At 42.6% G+C, this 17,097-nt stretch overlaps 1 protein-coding gene across 1 annotated transcript in view; it reads left to right on the top strand.

The window, feature by feature from the left end:
- Positions 1 to 3,249: 3,249 nt before the first annotated feature.
- The window catches only part of DERA (deoxyribose-phosphate aldolase), a 91,502-nt gene continuing 77,654 nt past the window's right edge, over positions 3,250 to 17,097 (top strand). Inside the window, exon 1 of the mRNA XM_050969374.1 lies at positions 3,250 to 3,377. Coding sequence (XP_050825331.1) covers positions 3,347 to 3,377 — 31 coding nt within the window. The 5' untranslated portion in view covers positions 3,250 to 3,346. The remainder of the gene's footprint in view (positions 3,378 to 17,097) is intronic.

Genomic DNA, 17,097 nt, shown 5'->3' on the forward strand with positions numbered 1-17,097 from the left:
CTTAAATTTGTAATGTCACTTATTTAATATTGTATAACTTTTTATTTATATAGTGCATGTGTGCAGCAGCCTGATAGCCACAGCTTTCTTCCTTTCTGAGAGGTAATAAAGGCATCATTTATCAAATAATGTGGCTTCAAGAGAAATAGCTTTTGACAAAACAGTCTTCTTGCTGTTATAGTCTGCCAAATAAATTCTAAGTGAACCAAAATGTGAATTTCATGGCATGGGGATGAGGATTTTAAAATGTTACTTGTTCTTCTGGTGTTCAGACTTGCAGTCCTTAAAATACCAGAATGGCTTCTTCAAAAGAAATATGATATGTAGCTTTATCATACTTCTTAAGATTTAAAGCGAATTTAAAAAGTGAACTTTGTGAATGCAGTTAAGAGTTCAAGTGGATTTATAAAAGTTAAAATAAGTCAAACATAGTATGATTCCTTGTTTTCTTTCCATATTTTATAGTAGTAGTAACTGTCAAATGTAATTTATAGTAAAACTATCTGACTCTAATTTAACAGACTTTACAAAAGTAATACTTCATTGCAGTGGAGGACTGGAAATAGAGAATGGCAAGATCTTAAATGAATAATCTAATTTTAGACTCCTAAATCCATATTTAAGCAGATGCTTAATTTTCAGAACAGTTGAGCATCCAATAGCTACTTAAGTGTTCACCTTTTTTCAAAAATCATGCAGCTGCCTGGTGGCTTCCGCTAGCATCAATTGGAGCTATTGTGTTCTCAGCATTTCTGAAAAAATCAGGTACATGCCTTAGTTGGAATTTAGCTTTTCAAACTATCATATCTTGAAGTTTGTGTTGAAAAGTACCTAGTTGCTTTTTAATCTAATTTTTAATTTGGTCTTTACCTAATAGCTTAAAATACTATCCAAAGTCTATATGCTGTATCAAAATCTTTTAGCCCTGACCCTTGCTGTCTTGTAGTGACCTATCGATGTGAAATTTTGCAGTTTCTGGTGCTAGAATGAAGGATGGGGGCCAAAACAGACAACTTAAATGAAAAGGTTTTGGGTGTGAGACCACATTCTTACAAACTTCGAAAAATGTGTGCATAGGGAAGTTTTTAAATAAGGTCTAACAAATTTTAAATTTGTATGCTGTGACATTCCCCTCTGGTATTATCTGGAGTGGTGATCTGCTAGGTCACTCTAGTCCTTGACTCTGGGAGCCAGCTTTACCCTGCTCTGCTGTGAGAACCCCCGCTCCTGGGCTGTTCACGCACAGCCTCTGGCATGTAAGCTGCTCCTTGGATTGTGCAACTGAATGACACTAGCCAATATCTCCAGTCCCAGACACAACCTTAGGAACCTTCATCTTGCAGTTTCCAGTTATGTCTACTGGATGCTGCCAGCTTTTATGAGTTTGTCAATTTAACAAAGAAATTGAAATGTACCAGGCTTTTTATCCCAAGGGAGGTCTCTTGCACGCTTTAAACCAAATGCACTGCTTTAGGTAGAATAAACAGACTTATAATCACTTAAAATCTATCATAGTTATTAATTCAAAACATAAGTCAGATTTGGTCATATGAAATAAAAGCAAAATGCATTCTAAGCTTCTCTTAACATTTTCAGTGCCCTTACAAACTTAGATGATTCTCACCATGGCCTGGCTGATTGTCCTTTAGCTAGGCTCTCCACTTTGATCAGTGCTTCAGTGGCTTGGTGTGGTGGCTGTAGATGGAGCTGGGGGAAGAGAGAGAGAGCCTGGCAAATGTCTCTTCCTTTTATCATGTTCTTTCTTCTCTCTTGGCTTTGCCCCCTACACCCCCTCGCCTTTCAGAGTCAGGTGAGCGTTACCTCATCGTAGTCCCAAACTGGCCCAAGGAAGAGGGGTGACTCACTGGAGAGTCCAACAGATCCTTTTGTTGCTGCCTAGGCCAGTGTCCTTTGTTCCTATGATGCTGGGCTGAGTTTGTCCCATACCTGCCCTGATGAGGTATGAACTATCTGCTCTTGGAGAGTTTTTGCTTGGGCTTATTTTAAGGCATGAGGATACATTTCAGCTTCATAACTACCTACATGAAATTATAGTTTAACCTTACTATAACATTACCGTAACAGCAATGCTCAGTGCATAATGAGCCTTCTGGAGACAGCTGACTTGACAAACTGCATTGGATACCACACAATTATTTTACAAGGATGAACATGGGAGTGCTGGGCAGGCCTGGCTCCAGGCACCAGCTAAAGAAGCAGGCACTTCGGGTGGCCAATGCGAAGGGGCGGCACTCTGGCTGCTATTGGAGTGGCACGTCCAGGTCTTCGGTGGCAATTCCAGGGCTGGTCCCTCAGTCTCTCTCGGAGCGAAGGACCTGCTGCTGAATTGCCGCTGAAGAGTGGAGCGGTGCCATAGTGCTGTCGTGGCTTTTTTTCCCTACTTGGGGCAGCAGAAACCCTGGAGCTCGCCCTCGTGCTGAGTGTTCCCCTGATGTCCAAAGCGCCACATACACAAACTGAAAATAGATTTTATCAGGAAGGGAAACACAATTAGCTGTGATTTATTATGAGGAAGAGAAAGTATGTTGCTGAAGCTAGATTTTTTTTTTGTGGGCTGTTTATACTGAAGACTAAAGTCTGGAGAATTCCAGGCAGGGGTTAGGTGTGAGTGATGGCTTATTTTTCTTTTATTCAAGGCTGTAAATAAAAAACCAGCTGTGAAAAGAAAGGCCACACACTATCTATTTTTATGTGAAAAAATGTCATGTTCTAGCTCTAGTGGTTTAACTAAAACTGCCCAAGCCCTACAATGCCTTTTTCCAAAAGACGCGTAAGACAGTGTTGCCTTTACCAGAACACCTGAACCAACTTAAAGAGGCACCAGGCAGCATTCCCTACCAGCCGACAAACAATTCACGGTTTCACTCGTCGAGGGAGCCGGTCAGCATCCCTTGGGTGGAGAGTGCGAGGTATAATTGTGCCGGCTTATGTCCCCTGAGGTATATACAGCAATGTGTGATTGTGCCTGGGGGGAAGATGCAGTGGTTGCCTCCAATGCCGACAGCAACGCACGAGTGCATAATGGAGGCGGGCAAGGAGCTAATGGGCTGCCGCTGCCTGCAGCCAGCAATGCAAGGGTGGACTATTACTGGGGAGCGCGCGTTCCCCACTCTCCTTCCGAGCAGAAGGGTCTGATTTGAGTTTGGTGGGAATCGCGGAGCAAGCGCACCAAGCCCCTCCCAGCCTGCGTGGGAGAGCGAAAGAACCGCCTCGCCCGGGATCCGTGTTTCCTGCCGGCCGTGCGAGGGGAGGAAGCAAAGGGCTCAGTAGGGGCGTACCCAGGAAGTACCGCACTCAACCCGGGGAACTGCTGCTGGTGCTGATCATGTCGGCTAGAAACCCGGGCACAGAGCTGGGTAAGGGACAGCAGCTGATCGTTCCCACTGAGCAGCCTGCAAGTGTAATGGAGGAGAGGGTGGGGCGGGGGCGTGCAGCAAACACACGAAGGGAGTCAGGACATTGTCCAGCGTTCAGGTGCCTAGGGGACAGCACTGACTCCCCAGTGGAGGTGAAGCTGTCAACAGCCCACTGGGGCGCTAAGGATCTTACCCACCCCAAACCCTGCCTGAGCCTTCAGGGAAGGGATGTGTGTGCAGATCTATGCCTCCTGGACAGCAGCTGTAGAGAAGTTAGCATGGGCTAGCTGTGACCCAACAACATGACATTTGGACCCCTCCAGAACAGTTAGTATCAAGGTGGGAACATGTCAATTTCCGCAAAACTTTCGTCAGGAAGGACAGGATGAGAGGTGCTCTCTAGCTGGGTGGCTCTGGTACTGGCCTGGGATGTGGCTTACACACTCCCAGTTTCACTTCTGTGAAACTGTTTAAAAGTTTTTCCTTTTGTTCCAAAGCTCGAAAGTTGTCATACAATGGAATTGTCATTTTGGTGTTGGCTCTATCTGTTTGAACTATTACTTGCTAACTTTTTATATGATGAATTATCCTGGTGGTGCACTGCCTGAGAAAAGATCACAGTTTTAAAGGAGTTTTTGTATTATGTAAAATTGTTGAGTAGCTTTTATGAGCATATTTCACCTATGAGATCATTCAAGGTTTTGACGATTAAGTATTTGAAATTTGGTCTTTGAACTTAGTGATTAGTCGTCTATGCCACACGGTTGACCTTACTTTTGTGAACTGCTTTCTTCTAAAACATTATTTTCTTGGTTAACAAATGTGTGGTCATGGCCCAAAATTTGCTGTCCATAAACATTTGTGAGAACAAAAGTCCAAGGGTGCAACTGCTCACAAACGGAGACCAGTAAAGCAGTATGAAGGGGCTGATTCCAAACCTGGTTTATAATCCAGGGATGTGTTTATAAAACAGATTTTCACACTATTTCAGTATTGACAACCCCAAAATTTCAAATATCCTGAGTCAGGGCCTATGACATCATGAGATTGGCTTAAAAATCATAAGCCATAAAAATATGGGTTATTCTTATTTTCCTTGTTCTTTAGCCTTTAGGCTAATCGTGAGTCACATTGTCAAGCTTTTCTCCATAACCATGATGGCTAGAAATATATTTTGTTAAATTAATGCTGAGATTCACTTGTAATCACCTATCTCCAGAACCTGAGGCTTTAAGTAAAACCCTAGTAGGGCGAGATTTATAAAAACATTTCAGGAGTTGTCACCACTGCTATTCCAAGCAGCTTTAGGCAAATGCCAACAGTGCCACAAAAACAAGGCAGGACTCCCTGCCCTGATTGTTTTGTGACTCTAGGGTTCTGACTGAATCAATATTTTCTCTGTTCCTTTCACCGTCCTTATTGGGTGGTGAGAGAATGGGATGTTTTTCTACTCATTGCATCCTCATGTGTGAATCCAGGGATTCACCTTTCTCTGTACATTCCTTTTTTTTTTTTCTTTCCTGACGTGAAAGCGATTATTTTCCTTACCTGGACTGATTCCCACAAGATTACTGGTAAAAAAATGTTTTTTGCCCTCCATTACATTATCTTTAACCAAAAGGACATCTTTTATTTCCATCTCTTTGAAATGTTGCATTTCCTACAAGCAAGCTGCTGAGTTACTGTGATCTAGTGCAGCAGCTCTCAACGTTTCTAGACTACTGTAACCCTTTCAGGAGTCTGATTTGTCTTGCATACCCACAAGTTGCACCTCACTTAAAAACTGCTTGCTTACAAAATCGGACATAAAAATATAAAAGTGTCTCAGCACACACTTACTGAAAAATTGCTTACTTTCTCATTTTTACCACTTAATTATAAAATAAATCAGTTGGAATATAAATACTGTACTTACACTTCAGTGTATATTATATAAAGTAGTATAAAAAAGTCATTGTATGAAATTTTAGTTTGAACTGAAATTTGCTAGTGCATTTTATGTAGCCTATTGCAAAACTAGGCAAATATCTAGATGAGTTGATGTACCCCTGGCAGGGGGGTGAATTATATGGGCCCATGGTGCCCGTGCTCCAGGAATATTCAGGGCCCAGGGGTACGGCTCCACCAATGTTCGGGGCCTCCCCCATCTCTGCCTGCCGCCCCCATGTGCTTCCCCTGGAGTGTCTCCAAGCCCTGCCTGCTGCCCCCAGGCAATTTAAAAGGACCCAGGGGGCACCCAGCCACCACCAGTGGCAGCACAGGGGGGGTAAGGCAGCTTCCTGCCCACCCTCGCTCTGCGCCACTCCTGGAAGCGACCGGTATGTCCCTGCGGCCTTGGGAGGGGGGTTTGTCTCCGCGTGCTGCCCCCGCCCCAAGCACCGATTCCGCATCTCCCATTGGCAGGGAAATGGGACCAAAGGGAGCTGCAGGGACAGTGCCTGCGGGCAGTGGCACGCAGAAATCCCCTGGCCCCCCACCTAGGAGCCGCTGCCAGGTCTGCTGCTGCAGGTCACTTTTTGGAGCTGCCTGAGGTAAGCGCCGCACCTCTCACCCTCTCTCACACCCCAACCCCTTTACCCAGCCCAGAGCCCGCACCCAAACTCCCTCCCAGAGCCTTAGGTGGTGGGGGAGGGGGGAGGGCAGGACTTGGACCTGTTCTGGGCATCATCAAAAAATACAAACCTTCTGCCCCTGCCCCCTGGAAGATCTTTGTGTACTCCCAGTGTCATAAACAGATAGTTAAGGGTTAATGTCTCTTTTACCTGTAAAGGGTTAACAAACAGGGACCCAAACACCTGACCAGAGGACCAAATCAAGAAACAAGATACTTTCAAATCTCGGTGGAGGGAAGCCTTTGTTTGTGTTTTTTGGGATTTGCTTTGTTCTCTCTGGGTCCTGGAAGGGACTAGACGTGCAACCAGGTTTCTTGCCAATCTCCCTGCTACAGTCTCTTATATATTCAGAATAGTGAGTATTTTAGTAAGAAAGGCGGTTATAGTCTTTTGATTGTTTTTCTGTATTTGCAAATGTGTATTTGGCTGGAAGCATTTTAAATTGTATTTCTGCTGGAGGAGGCTTTTTCTCCAGTTTCTATAAGCTGACAGACCCTGTAACTTTTACCATCTAAATAGGTAGGTAATAGAAAATCTCTGCAATTTAGATGGTAAAAGTTACAGGGTCTGTCAGCTTATAGAAACTGGAGAAAAAGCCTCCTCCAGCAGAAATACAATTTAAAATGCTTCCAGCCAAATACACATTTGCAAATACAGAAAAACAATCAAAAGACTATAACCGCCTTTCTTACTAAAATACTCACTATTCTGAATATATAAGAGACTGTAGCAGGGAGATTGGCAAGAAACCTGGTTGCACGTCTAGTCCCTTCCAGGACCCAGAGAGAACAAAGCAAATCCCAAAAAACACAAACAAAGGCTTCCCTCCACCGAGATTTGAAAGTATCTTGTTTCTTGATTTGGTCCTCTGGTCAGGTGTTTGGGTCCCTGTTTGTTAACCCTTTACAGGTAAAAGAGACATTAACCCTTAACTATCTGTTTATGACACCCAGGGGTATAAGTATCCCTGGTTGAGACCCACTGATCTAGTGTATGATCTGGTAACTTGAAGTGAGCCTTCAGTGTCCCTATCTGAAAGGCATCTTTTTTTCTGGCATATGTATGATAATATTCAGTTTTTGACTCATACATCATATTGGAGGGTATCTGCAACCTTATTCATGCAGATTGCATGTGTTTTTTTAAAACACTTTAGTGTTCACATCTTACATAGTGATCACCTATGTGGTTCACTATGAAGTGTTTATGTAGAATCCTATAATATTACCAGGCAAAGCAGACTGTATCCCTCTCAGTAAATTGTCCTCAAATAGATCCATATATCTAAGTGAATATAATGGAGGTAGTATTGTCTGGTGGATAGGTTATGGGACTAACTCAGAGACACCTGGTTTTTACTTCTGGCTGAGTACATGAGTTGCTGCATGACGTTGGCCAAGTCACTTAACTGTTCTATACCTTGGTTTCTACCTTCTGCAACAAACCTCCAAAATAAAGATTTGTAAAGTACTTTGAAATCTACAGCAGAAAAGCACTACATAAATTTATTACCACTCATTCTGTAATGCACATTCAAGTGTGTTAAAAACATTTCAATAGCAAATATTCCCTTCTGAAATTAATTGTTTTCCCCTCTCCAAAACAGCTCTCCTCCTTAACTTATTTTGAGTGCAAGATTATAGTATGGAAACCACTGTGGGATCCATCAGGATCAATGGTGCCATTTAAAATGTAAAATAATGTTAAAGGTGTTCCTGCCTGCATATTGGAACAATGTTTTAAATCCATTTCTTAAAGAATATTAATATTTCAGGTCTGTGTGTTTTTTTTTTAGTTAAATAAAACCTTCCTTATGCAGCGACATAGACTGTGTCCCAAATGTTAAGGTGCCTTAGTGTTTGGGAATCAAATCTGAGTCACCTAGGGTCAGATTTTCTGAGCACCTGCAGCTCCCATTAACTTCTGTTGGACTTATGGGTGCTCAGCATTTCTTAAAAAAGACCCAGGCCCAAGGTGTTCCAAATTGGGCACAAATAAAATAAAATAATAATAATAAAAAAACATCAAATGGTCTTTTTAAAAACTTTGGAGTGCTGCTGTTTTAAATATTTTTGGACTGCTTAGGTCTTGTGTGCATTAATTCTTTAGATGTAAAATAAACTTCAAGGAGAAAGAGTCATTTAAAATAAAGTGCATTGTGTGGACAGAGCATGCAAACAAGCAGCTGAGGACACCGATGGATTCTCAAGAGGCAGTGATTTAACTGTCAATGACATATTTACACTGGAGAATGCAGAGAATGAATTTGGTCGGATCACCTGAAAGTTTTTCATATCAGAGTCAGAAGCATAAAATAAAGACACTTTGAACATTTACATTTCTGCCATTTTCATGGCTTTGCTATGATGGCTGCTGCCCATGTTACAAACCTTTTCTCCTAGACCCATGCAAAATGGGAAGGCTCAGCAGGTATTCAAAGGGCTTAGCTAGCTTGTGCTAATGTCTTTTCAATGGCAGTGCAAAGCATTTGCCTCATGCCTACCCAGCAATGCTTGCTGCACACAATTGTTGGATGGCGATTCAAGTTTTCTAGTAGACACCTAGTGGTCAAATATATTGACAAAGAATTTTAAAAGATTATTCCGTTTGATTCTTCCTTTCTCTTCTCTTCTATGCTAAAACATCTACAATGTCTTATAAGATGCCAGGATTATAGCACGCCTATCTTTTCCATAAATGAAAGTGAGACTGTTGTCCTTAACTCATGTCATATGATATAATCACTCTTTATTGCAATTTTACATTTCTTATTTTCTGTAAAATAAAGTATAAAAAATCATTAATTCTATCTTCTCGCCCTCTCCACCACTGTCCCATAATATCAGAAGAAGGTAGTTACTTGATTAAAACTAAAGGAAGGTGCAGTTAGAATGGATAAAAGGAAATACCACTTTGTACAGAATACAGTCAGCCTGTGAAATTTGCTTGCCACAAGAGTCACATACTGAAGGCAGATTTTGAAAAGGGCTAGAGGATTTTACAATCTACACCATTTGCAGCTGTATATGCTGAGATTGGGGAATAAATCTCCTGTATTTATGTGTAAACTGATTGTCACAGGAATCCAGGGAGGAAGGAATCTGCCCCCTCCCACACTGCTTCCAAAGATACCCTGATCAGGTGCTTAGTCTGCGTGTTTTACCACTTTCCTCTGAAGCACCAGGTATAGACTACTGGAAACAGCATAGTGGATTTGATAGGCCATTGGTCTGCTTTGGTGTGCCACAGGCTACGTCTGTATCAGATGAATAAAATAAACTTTTGCTGGAAAGAATTCTCTTCAGAGGAGTGATTTTTGTAATGCATGCCTCTAGCATTCCCCTCTTGCCTCATTTGGTTTCACTGTGGGGTTAGCAAACTGATATGCAGACTTTCCACCAGGAAGTTTATCATAATCCCCCCAGAGGGATTTTCCTGTGAAGTAGCCTCATCAGAGCAAGAAGGGATGCCCTGTTACAGACGGAAGATAAAAAGAAGGATGCTTAAAACCAGAGATGCAGCTAGTTTATGTAGAGCAGGGGTTGTCAAACTATGGGCTGCGAGCCAGATCCAACCTGTCAGGGCTTTGGTCTGGCCCACAGGATTGCCACCCCCATCGCGCTGCAGGCCCTGCACCATTCCAGGAAGAGGCCGGCACCATGTCCCTGTGGTCCCTGGGGAGGGAGTCAGAGGGCTCTGCGCGCTGCCCTCACTTGTAGGCACCACCCCCCGCAGCTCCCATTGGCTAGGAATGGGGAACTGCTGCCAATGGGAGCTTTGGGGGAAGTACCCACAGGTGAGGGCAGCGCGTGGAGCCATCTGCCCTCCCCACCTCCAGGAGCTGCAGGAACGTGGTGCCAACTGCTTCTGGGAGTGGCATGGAGCCAGTGCCCCCAATCCCCTGAACTCCCCTGCACCCCTCCTGTACCCTGCAGCCCTGCTGCACTCCAACCCCCTGCCCTGAGCCCCCTCCTGTACTATACATCCCTCCTGCACCCCAACCCCCCCATCCCCCTCCTGCACCTCCTCACCCCTCCTGTACCCCAACCCCCTGCCTTGAGCCCCCTCCTGCACCCCTGCCCTGAGCCCCCTCATACAACCATACCCCTCATCTGCCCCAACCTCTTGCCCTGAGCCCCTTCCTGCACACTTCACCCCTGCCCCAGCCCTACATTCATGTTCCTGCATGCAATTTTCCCACCCAGATGTGGCCCTTGGGCCAAAAAGTTGGCTCACCCCGGTGTAGAGCCTGATTATTAAGGTTGCCTGAGGGGGCTGAACTGAGTGGAGTGGGAACTGCTAAACTGATGGTGAAGGTTGCTGAGGGCGGGGATGAACTGAAGGTGTTAAGGTCTGATGGAGTAGAGAGGCTGAACTGAGGGAAGGGATTGAACTGGGGGTACAGGAGGCATTGAGGGACAGGATTAATGCTGGGCAGATGGACGGGCAGATGTGGGGGTGAGAGATCGTGAAGCAAGGGCCACAATCACCTTACCCAATACAGTTGGAAGAGTGGGCACCACTGGTTGTCTGACACACATTGGGGAGGGGCTGGGGGAGTTCAAAAGTCAAAGGACAGACTGCAAAAAAAAATATTTTTGTTTAAAATCATAATTTTTTTGGCCAAACTTTTGGGGGCCAACTCATGATTTTTGATTTCTTGAGATTCGCAGTACTGTCTCTTGTGCTCTCAGTGTGCCTTCTGTTGGCGTCAAGGTAGAATGGTAGAGTAGGAGGATGCAACCTAACTGGAATGCAGATGGGGAGGGGATAGGCAAGGGGGGAGGATGAAAAGATGCAGGATTGGGGGACAGGGGAAGGAGCTTTGAAAGAGGATGGGAAAGGAGCTGGGGGTAGGGAAAAGAGGAATTCAGAGCACAGGCAATCTTAATTTTGGCATTTCATAACTTGTAGGTGCTCGACTTTGCAACCTTGACATTTGTTTAATGTGATTTTATTTAGGTTTTCATACCTGTTTCCTGATCATATCCTTTACATGTGTGTGCCTTTACAGTAACTCTTCTCTATGCGTTGAGAGAAATGTGGTACTCCACATTGCCCAGGGTTATTCCTCTACGTAGCACTGCTCTCCCCACTTCTAGGATAAAAAATGTAAATATTTGTAAAAATACTCTTAGGTTGAGGTGGGGGACAATTTTTAACTAGTGTTTTTTTGAAAAATGGCCTTTCTGGAAAAAAACAAATAGCTTCAACCGTGGTTTAGCTGAAAGTGTTGTGAAAAATTTCATGTACTGTAGTTCCGACTCTGTGTGCGCAGTTTCTCAATGACATTTTTGTAAAAACCATTATCAACATTTTTCTGTTTACCAACCTCTCCCCTCCCCCCACTAGGTTTTTAGGTAATGTGAAAAAAAAACCTTGCAAAACCGACAACTTAAAATTTTGTTGTGAGTTGTTTAAAATGTTTTTGACCAGCTCTAATTTTAGAACTGATGGATTTGACCCGTGGAAAGTAATTTGTGTGATTGTGTGTAATACAGGAGCTCTTGCACATTCCTAAAATGCCTGATAATAACACTGCTCTACAGCCAAAATGCTTCTGAAATAAATGTAGTCCAACTTTACTAATTCTGGGTCACTGAGAACAAAAATGATGCTTAAAATTGTTGATTGGCTCTAGTTTTCAAGATATGCTATTGGGTCAGTATATACAACCCTTGACTTGGGAATGGCGGAGGATAAGTGAGTTATAAAGGGAAGGGATCTCAATTTAAACCAGAAATGACTAAAATACATCTTTGACTGGATCTATGAATAAATCTATGACTGGGTTTGGACAGTACTTGCTTTTTAGGCAAAACAATGAATGATGCAATCTGAAGCTGGTATTGCATCATACATGCTATGAATTGCATCATGTTATTCCTAGAAGTCATGGATGATGCAATCATGCCGAAGCTTACATCACTCTGCTGAACAAATTGCCCTAGATCAGCTCTAGAAATCATACAGTGTGGTGCTGTCTTATTTGTCAGTGTTTGATTTTGCAAAGGGACACATTTCAGTTTAGCCAAAGTGAGCAGAGATGCCTTGTACTTGTGTGAACATTGCAGATAACTTCTGCTATGTTTGTGGTGAAGTGACTTTTGCATCACAAAAGCGCAGTATAACCACTCTGGTTAAGAAAGCCTATCCCCTTTCTTTTGGCTGCAAAATTGGAGATCAGGCCAAGAGGTGGGCCCCACGCATATGCTGCAACACTTGTGCAACAAATCTTCACCAGTGGTTGAACAGGAAAAGGAAATCTATGCCTTTTGGAGTGCCAATGATTTGGAGAGAGCCAACAGATCATACCAGCAATTGTTACTTCTGCATGGTGCCTCCAGTTGGGAAAGGTGTGTCAAAGAAGACAAAGTGGACTGTGCATTATCCAAACGTTCCACCAGCTATACGCCCAGTACTCCATGGAGAAGGACTGCCGGTTCCTGATGCACCAGAATCATTCTCACTTGAGTCAGAGGAGGAAGAGGAAGAGGATGAAACCTCTGGTCCTGAACCATCAATGTCACAGGACCCACATTTTCTCCCATCCTCCTCCTCTGAACCACACCTCCTAACACAAGGTGAACTGAATGACCTTGTCAGGGATTTGGAACTACCCAAGATTAAGGCAGAGCTGTTAGGCTCCAGACTACAGCAGTGGAATCTCCTGGCAGGCTATCAGGGCAAATGGAGCCCATCAATGCTTGCAGACTATTGCTGGACAGTGACAAGAGATGCTCCATTTAATGAATACAAGAGACAAGCCAAGAAGTGCCGAGTAGACACTGAAGAGAACTAAACTATGTACATAATAGTTTTTTACCTTTTGTTTCATAATAAATTTTATTTATGTAACTCTTTTGCTGATTTTTAAAGTGTTACATAAACAGGACAGGTGAAATATTATCATGTAAAGCAACCATAAACACATGAAAAGACCTAGATTTACAATTTATGATTAAAACTCTACTATCTACACAATGTACATAGACATAAAACGTAAAAACTTAAATATCTTAGAAACAGTAGCCAATCAGTTGTTTTAATTGTCATATTTGAATTCAGCACATCAAAATACATAATAAATATCACATTTTATCTCTGAAGCAGACGACTTCTCAAAAATTGTAGACCAGTGTAATTGGATTTGAATAGGTGGATCTTTGCAGCTGTGCAGAGTCCCCTTGACATCAGTGGGGTTGTCTGTGCGTGCAAGGGTCACATGACTGAGGCCATGAAAGGACAGAGATGACTGCAGCCCTACTGGAAGCCTAGCATAGGGAGCAAGGACCACTGTATTACTGTGATGTGACAAGCAGGGTCCAGTCACCCGAACAAGAGAACAGAAGGTTTAACCCCCCAGCACCGCCAAAATAAGCAGTTAAATCAACTGATTGCATGCTATATTATTTTGTATGAAAGCTTGTAATACATAAAACTTAATTATGAGATAGGCATATAGGATACGGTTATGAAGGGTGTGTGTGTGTATATCTTATCTATCTATATGCAAAAATTTAACTGTAGTTCAACTTCAGCATCACCTTGCAGCAGGGCAGTGAAGCAATCAGGCATGGAGTGAGGCTGCTTCCCCAACCAAACCAGACTGGCTTTGAGCACCTAGCCCCTGGTCCAGGCCAGGAAAAAACAGTAAGGAACCACCAGAGCAAATGGGAACAGCTTGAAATTGAAAAGAAAATCCCAGTCTTCAGGAACTAAGAAAGGAAGGAGTTGTCCCCACTTTAAATATCTTTAGTGACTGAGGTGGAAACAAAATTCAAACCCCTTTTAAAATGAAGGGGTTTGAACTGAAGAGTATGCAGAGCTTGGGTGTTAGTTTCCAGGGTGTCTATGAATGCTGAGGGCTAGTCTACACTGGTAACACTAAAGTGCTGCTGTGGCAGTGCTTTTACGTGGTTTGTGTAGTCGCGTAGTCCCAGCGCTCTAAAAAACCCACCTCCACAAGGGGTGTAGCTACCACGCTGGGAGCTGTGCACTGTCTATACTGGCACGTTACAGCGCTGAAACTTGAAGTGCTTGGGGAGTGTTCCCCTCCCCCCCAGCGTGAAGGTTGCAGTGCTGTAAAGTGCCAGTGTAGACAAGCCCTGAGTCCTTTGTATAGCTACGGGGTGGGCTGAGAAACTGTTTTAAGGTAATAGGTAACACTTCTTAGAAAGGGGAATTGTTTCTAATCAGAAAGGTTGCATCCTTATATTAGTTTTCTGTGTAACTTGTATATGTTTGCTTTCCTTTGCTATTTCATCCTTGGATCTGTGGTTTTTCTGTCAAATAGACTTTGTTTATTTTTATCCCAAGCGGGTCTCTATTGTGCAAACCATGTAGAGTGTGTGCGCCAAAGTGAGCTGGCAACTGAGGGGCTGGTTTCATGCCTTCAAAGATGACAAACCAAAGGGTGACGGTCTGAGTGTTTGGTAATTAAGAACTTACAATGGGCGTATTTGGGGAGACCTGAGATTGGAAGAGTTGTTAGTGTCACCCTGCCAAAAATAACGCTGGTTTCAGAAATTTGAACAGCCGCCACACAGCACAAAGGCCCCCAGAGTTACAGTGTATGTAGTGACAGAACCCCTTACTGGTTTGGGTGATATCCAAAATGTCACATATGATTATAGTTTCTAACTCAAAAAATCAAACCTCAAAACCCACTTTACATGGTAACCAACTTAACACGTTCCATTATGAGATTTGATCCTTGAGCTGTTACTTATATTTGTAGTTCTATTGAACTCGTTAGGCCTATGTAAATGAGTGTTGGGGGGTGGATTTGGACTATATTTAGTTGAATTTCTCACTTTACCACGGAAAATGTAAATGCTATCTTTAATAAAAAATTATTTTTAAGCATTCAATTTAGGTGTTCAAAGGGATTAAATAAAAGTCCAACTTTTGGTCAGGAACAAATTTGCATTAAAAAAAGAGCATGCTATGTAGATTGGGTATTTATAAGGTTATGTATTGAAGCAGATTTTTTTATTTATTTGTTACTGATGGAAAAACTTAGTATTATTGGATTTGTGTTGCCAGTTCAAAAGAGAATGGTTTTCCTGTTAAAACTTTAACTACAGTTTTGAAGGTTTTCAGATGTCTTCAGAGGAAAAAGTAAACTTTAAGAGAGTGATTACAGAATATTGGCTAATTAGCTGTAATGTAGCTGCTTTAATTGGTTTTATCCCTGAAGCCACATGACTATGCAGATGACTAGCAGATGACTTATTAAAAAAAAAAAAAAGGAGTGTTCACACTGCAAGGTTAATGAGCCTAATTAAATATAGTTTTCCCTAGCCAGACTCTCTAAATTATAAAGTGGGGGGGAAAATCCAAGGCAAACAGTTCTGTTTAAAATAATGGTTATGTTCTGAATTTTAATAGACATAAGTTAGGATTGAGACTGATTTTTTTTTCTGAATAAAGACATTTATGTTTAAAGGTCTGGTAAGATCCCACATGGGAAACTTTGAAAATCTATTTAGAGATGGTTATGCTGATACATATTTATTTATATTTCTCTTCCCCATCCCCTTCTTAATTAATTGAGATGTGTGCTTGAAGAAAAGATCTGTGCTGCATTGGAGACTCCATCTGCTCCTACTTATTACCATAACCTTTGTCTTTCCACACCACATCCCTTACAATTTTTTGTTACCCTCGCACGTCTAATATTACATTGTAAATTCTTCTTGGCAGGGATTTTGGTCCAGATTTTTAAAGGTATTTAGACATTGCTCTGCTCAGCATTGTAATCTGTAAAAATCTTGGCTCTTGTTTTATTGGTTCTGGTAAGAACCTGGCATGCTTTTCGGTGTTGTAGTAGTAATGATCATTAATATTGAGCAGATGAATTTTTAAGGGGGTATTGAATGGGAAAACTGAAAACGTAAGTTGAGTTAACAGAAGAATCTCTTAATGGGATAGTTGGTTTTCCCCAGTTGTCCAGCCATCTCTCGAATGGCACAGACTTTTGTTTAAGCCAAATATATCTGTTAACATGCGTGTTACTTCCTCAAATGTATATCTGTGATTCTCCTTCCCAGAGAAAGGTACCCAGAGTTCCTCAGTAGCTTTGACCAACGGGTTAACTAGAACCATATGAACTGCCACATTAGATCATCTAGTACAGTATCATGTCCCTAAGAATATCCAGTATCAGATGCATTGGAGGAAGTTGCTAAAGACTCCAAAGTGAAATATAATGGAATAACTTGCTCACAGGGGAAGTTTCTTCTTACCCCCCGAAGGGTTGTCTACATAGCAAAAGCGGTGTGCAGGCTAGCTGACACAAGCATGCTTGAATCCAGCTAGTGTAGATGACAGTTGTGAAGACCATGCAGTGTGAGTGGCACAAGTTTTGCATGGTGTCTGGGTATGTACTCGGCTCACTAGCTCACTCTGAGGTCCGTGCTGCACTGTCCTCACTGCTGTTGTGTCACTTTGGTAGGCTAACCTCTGCACAGCTTTGGCTGTGTAGACTCACGCTCAGTCAGATTTAGGTTTATGGCATAGGATAGCACAAAAGGAAAGAGTTACCGATTTGTAACAAATTGGATTTAACATTCCAATCCTTCCTCTTCTGCATACTATCCATATCTGTACAAGCAGTCACGTGTTACAACAGACTTTTTAGCTCCATGAAGAAGTGATACAAAGTTAATTTTCTGACAGATCAACTCAATTATCTTTCATAGCCCTGAACACAGTGAGTGAGTCTGGAAAGAATCAGGACATTATGAACAAAGGGGACTCTTCACTATTTGCCGTCCAGTGGCAGAGTAACTGTGGACAGTGGGTCTTATTAGAGAAGAGGTAAAGCATTTCAGATGAGGTACTGAGCTACTAAAAGAATTGATCAAATCTTCCAAAGGGATTGAAAGGTCGTGCTGCTCCCAGTAGGTACACCTCTACCCTGATATAACGCAACCCGATATAACATGAATTCAGATATAATGTGGTAAGGCAGTACTCAGGGCGGCAGGATTGCGCACTCCGGCGGATCAAAGCAAGTTCAATATAACGTGGTTTCACCTATAACACGGTAAGATTTTTGGCTCCTGAGAACAGCGTTATATTGGGGTAGAGGTGTACTAAAG

This window comes from Gopherus flavomarginatus, chromosome 1, assembly GCF_025201925.1.
Source record: "Gopherus flavomarginatus isolate rGopFla2 chromosome 1, rGopFla2.mat.asm, whole genome shotgun sequence".
Taxonomy (NCBI): Eukaryota; Metazoa; Chordata; order Testudines; family Testudinidae; genus Gopherus; species Gopherus flavomarginatus.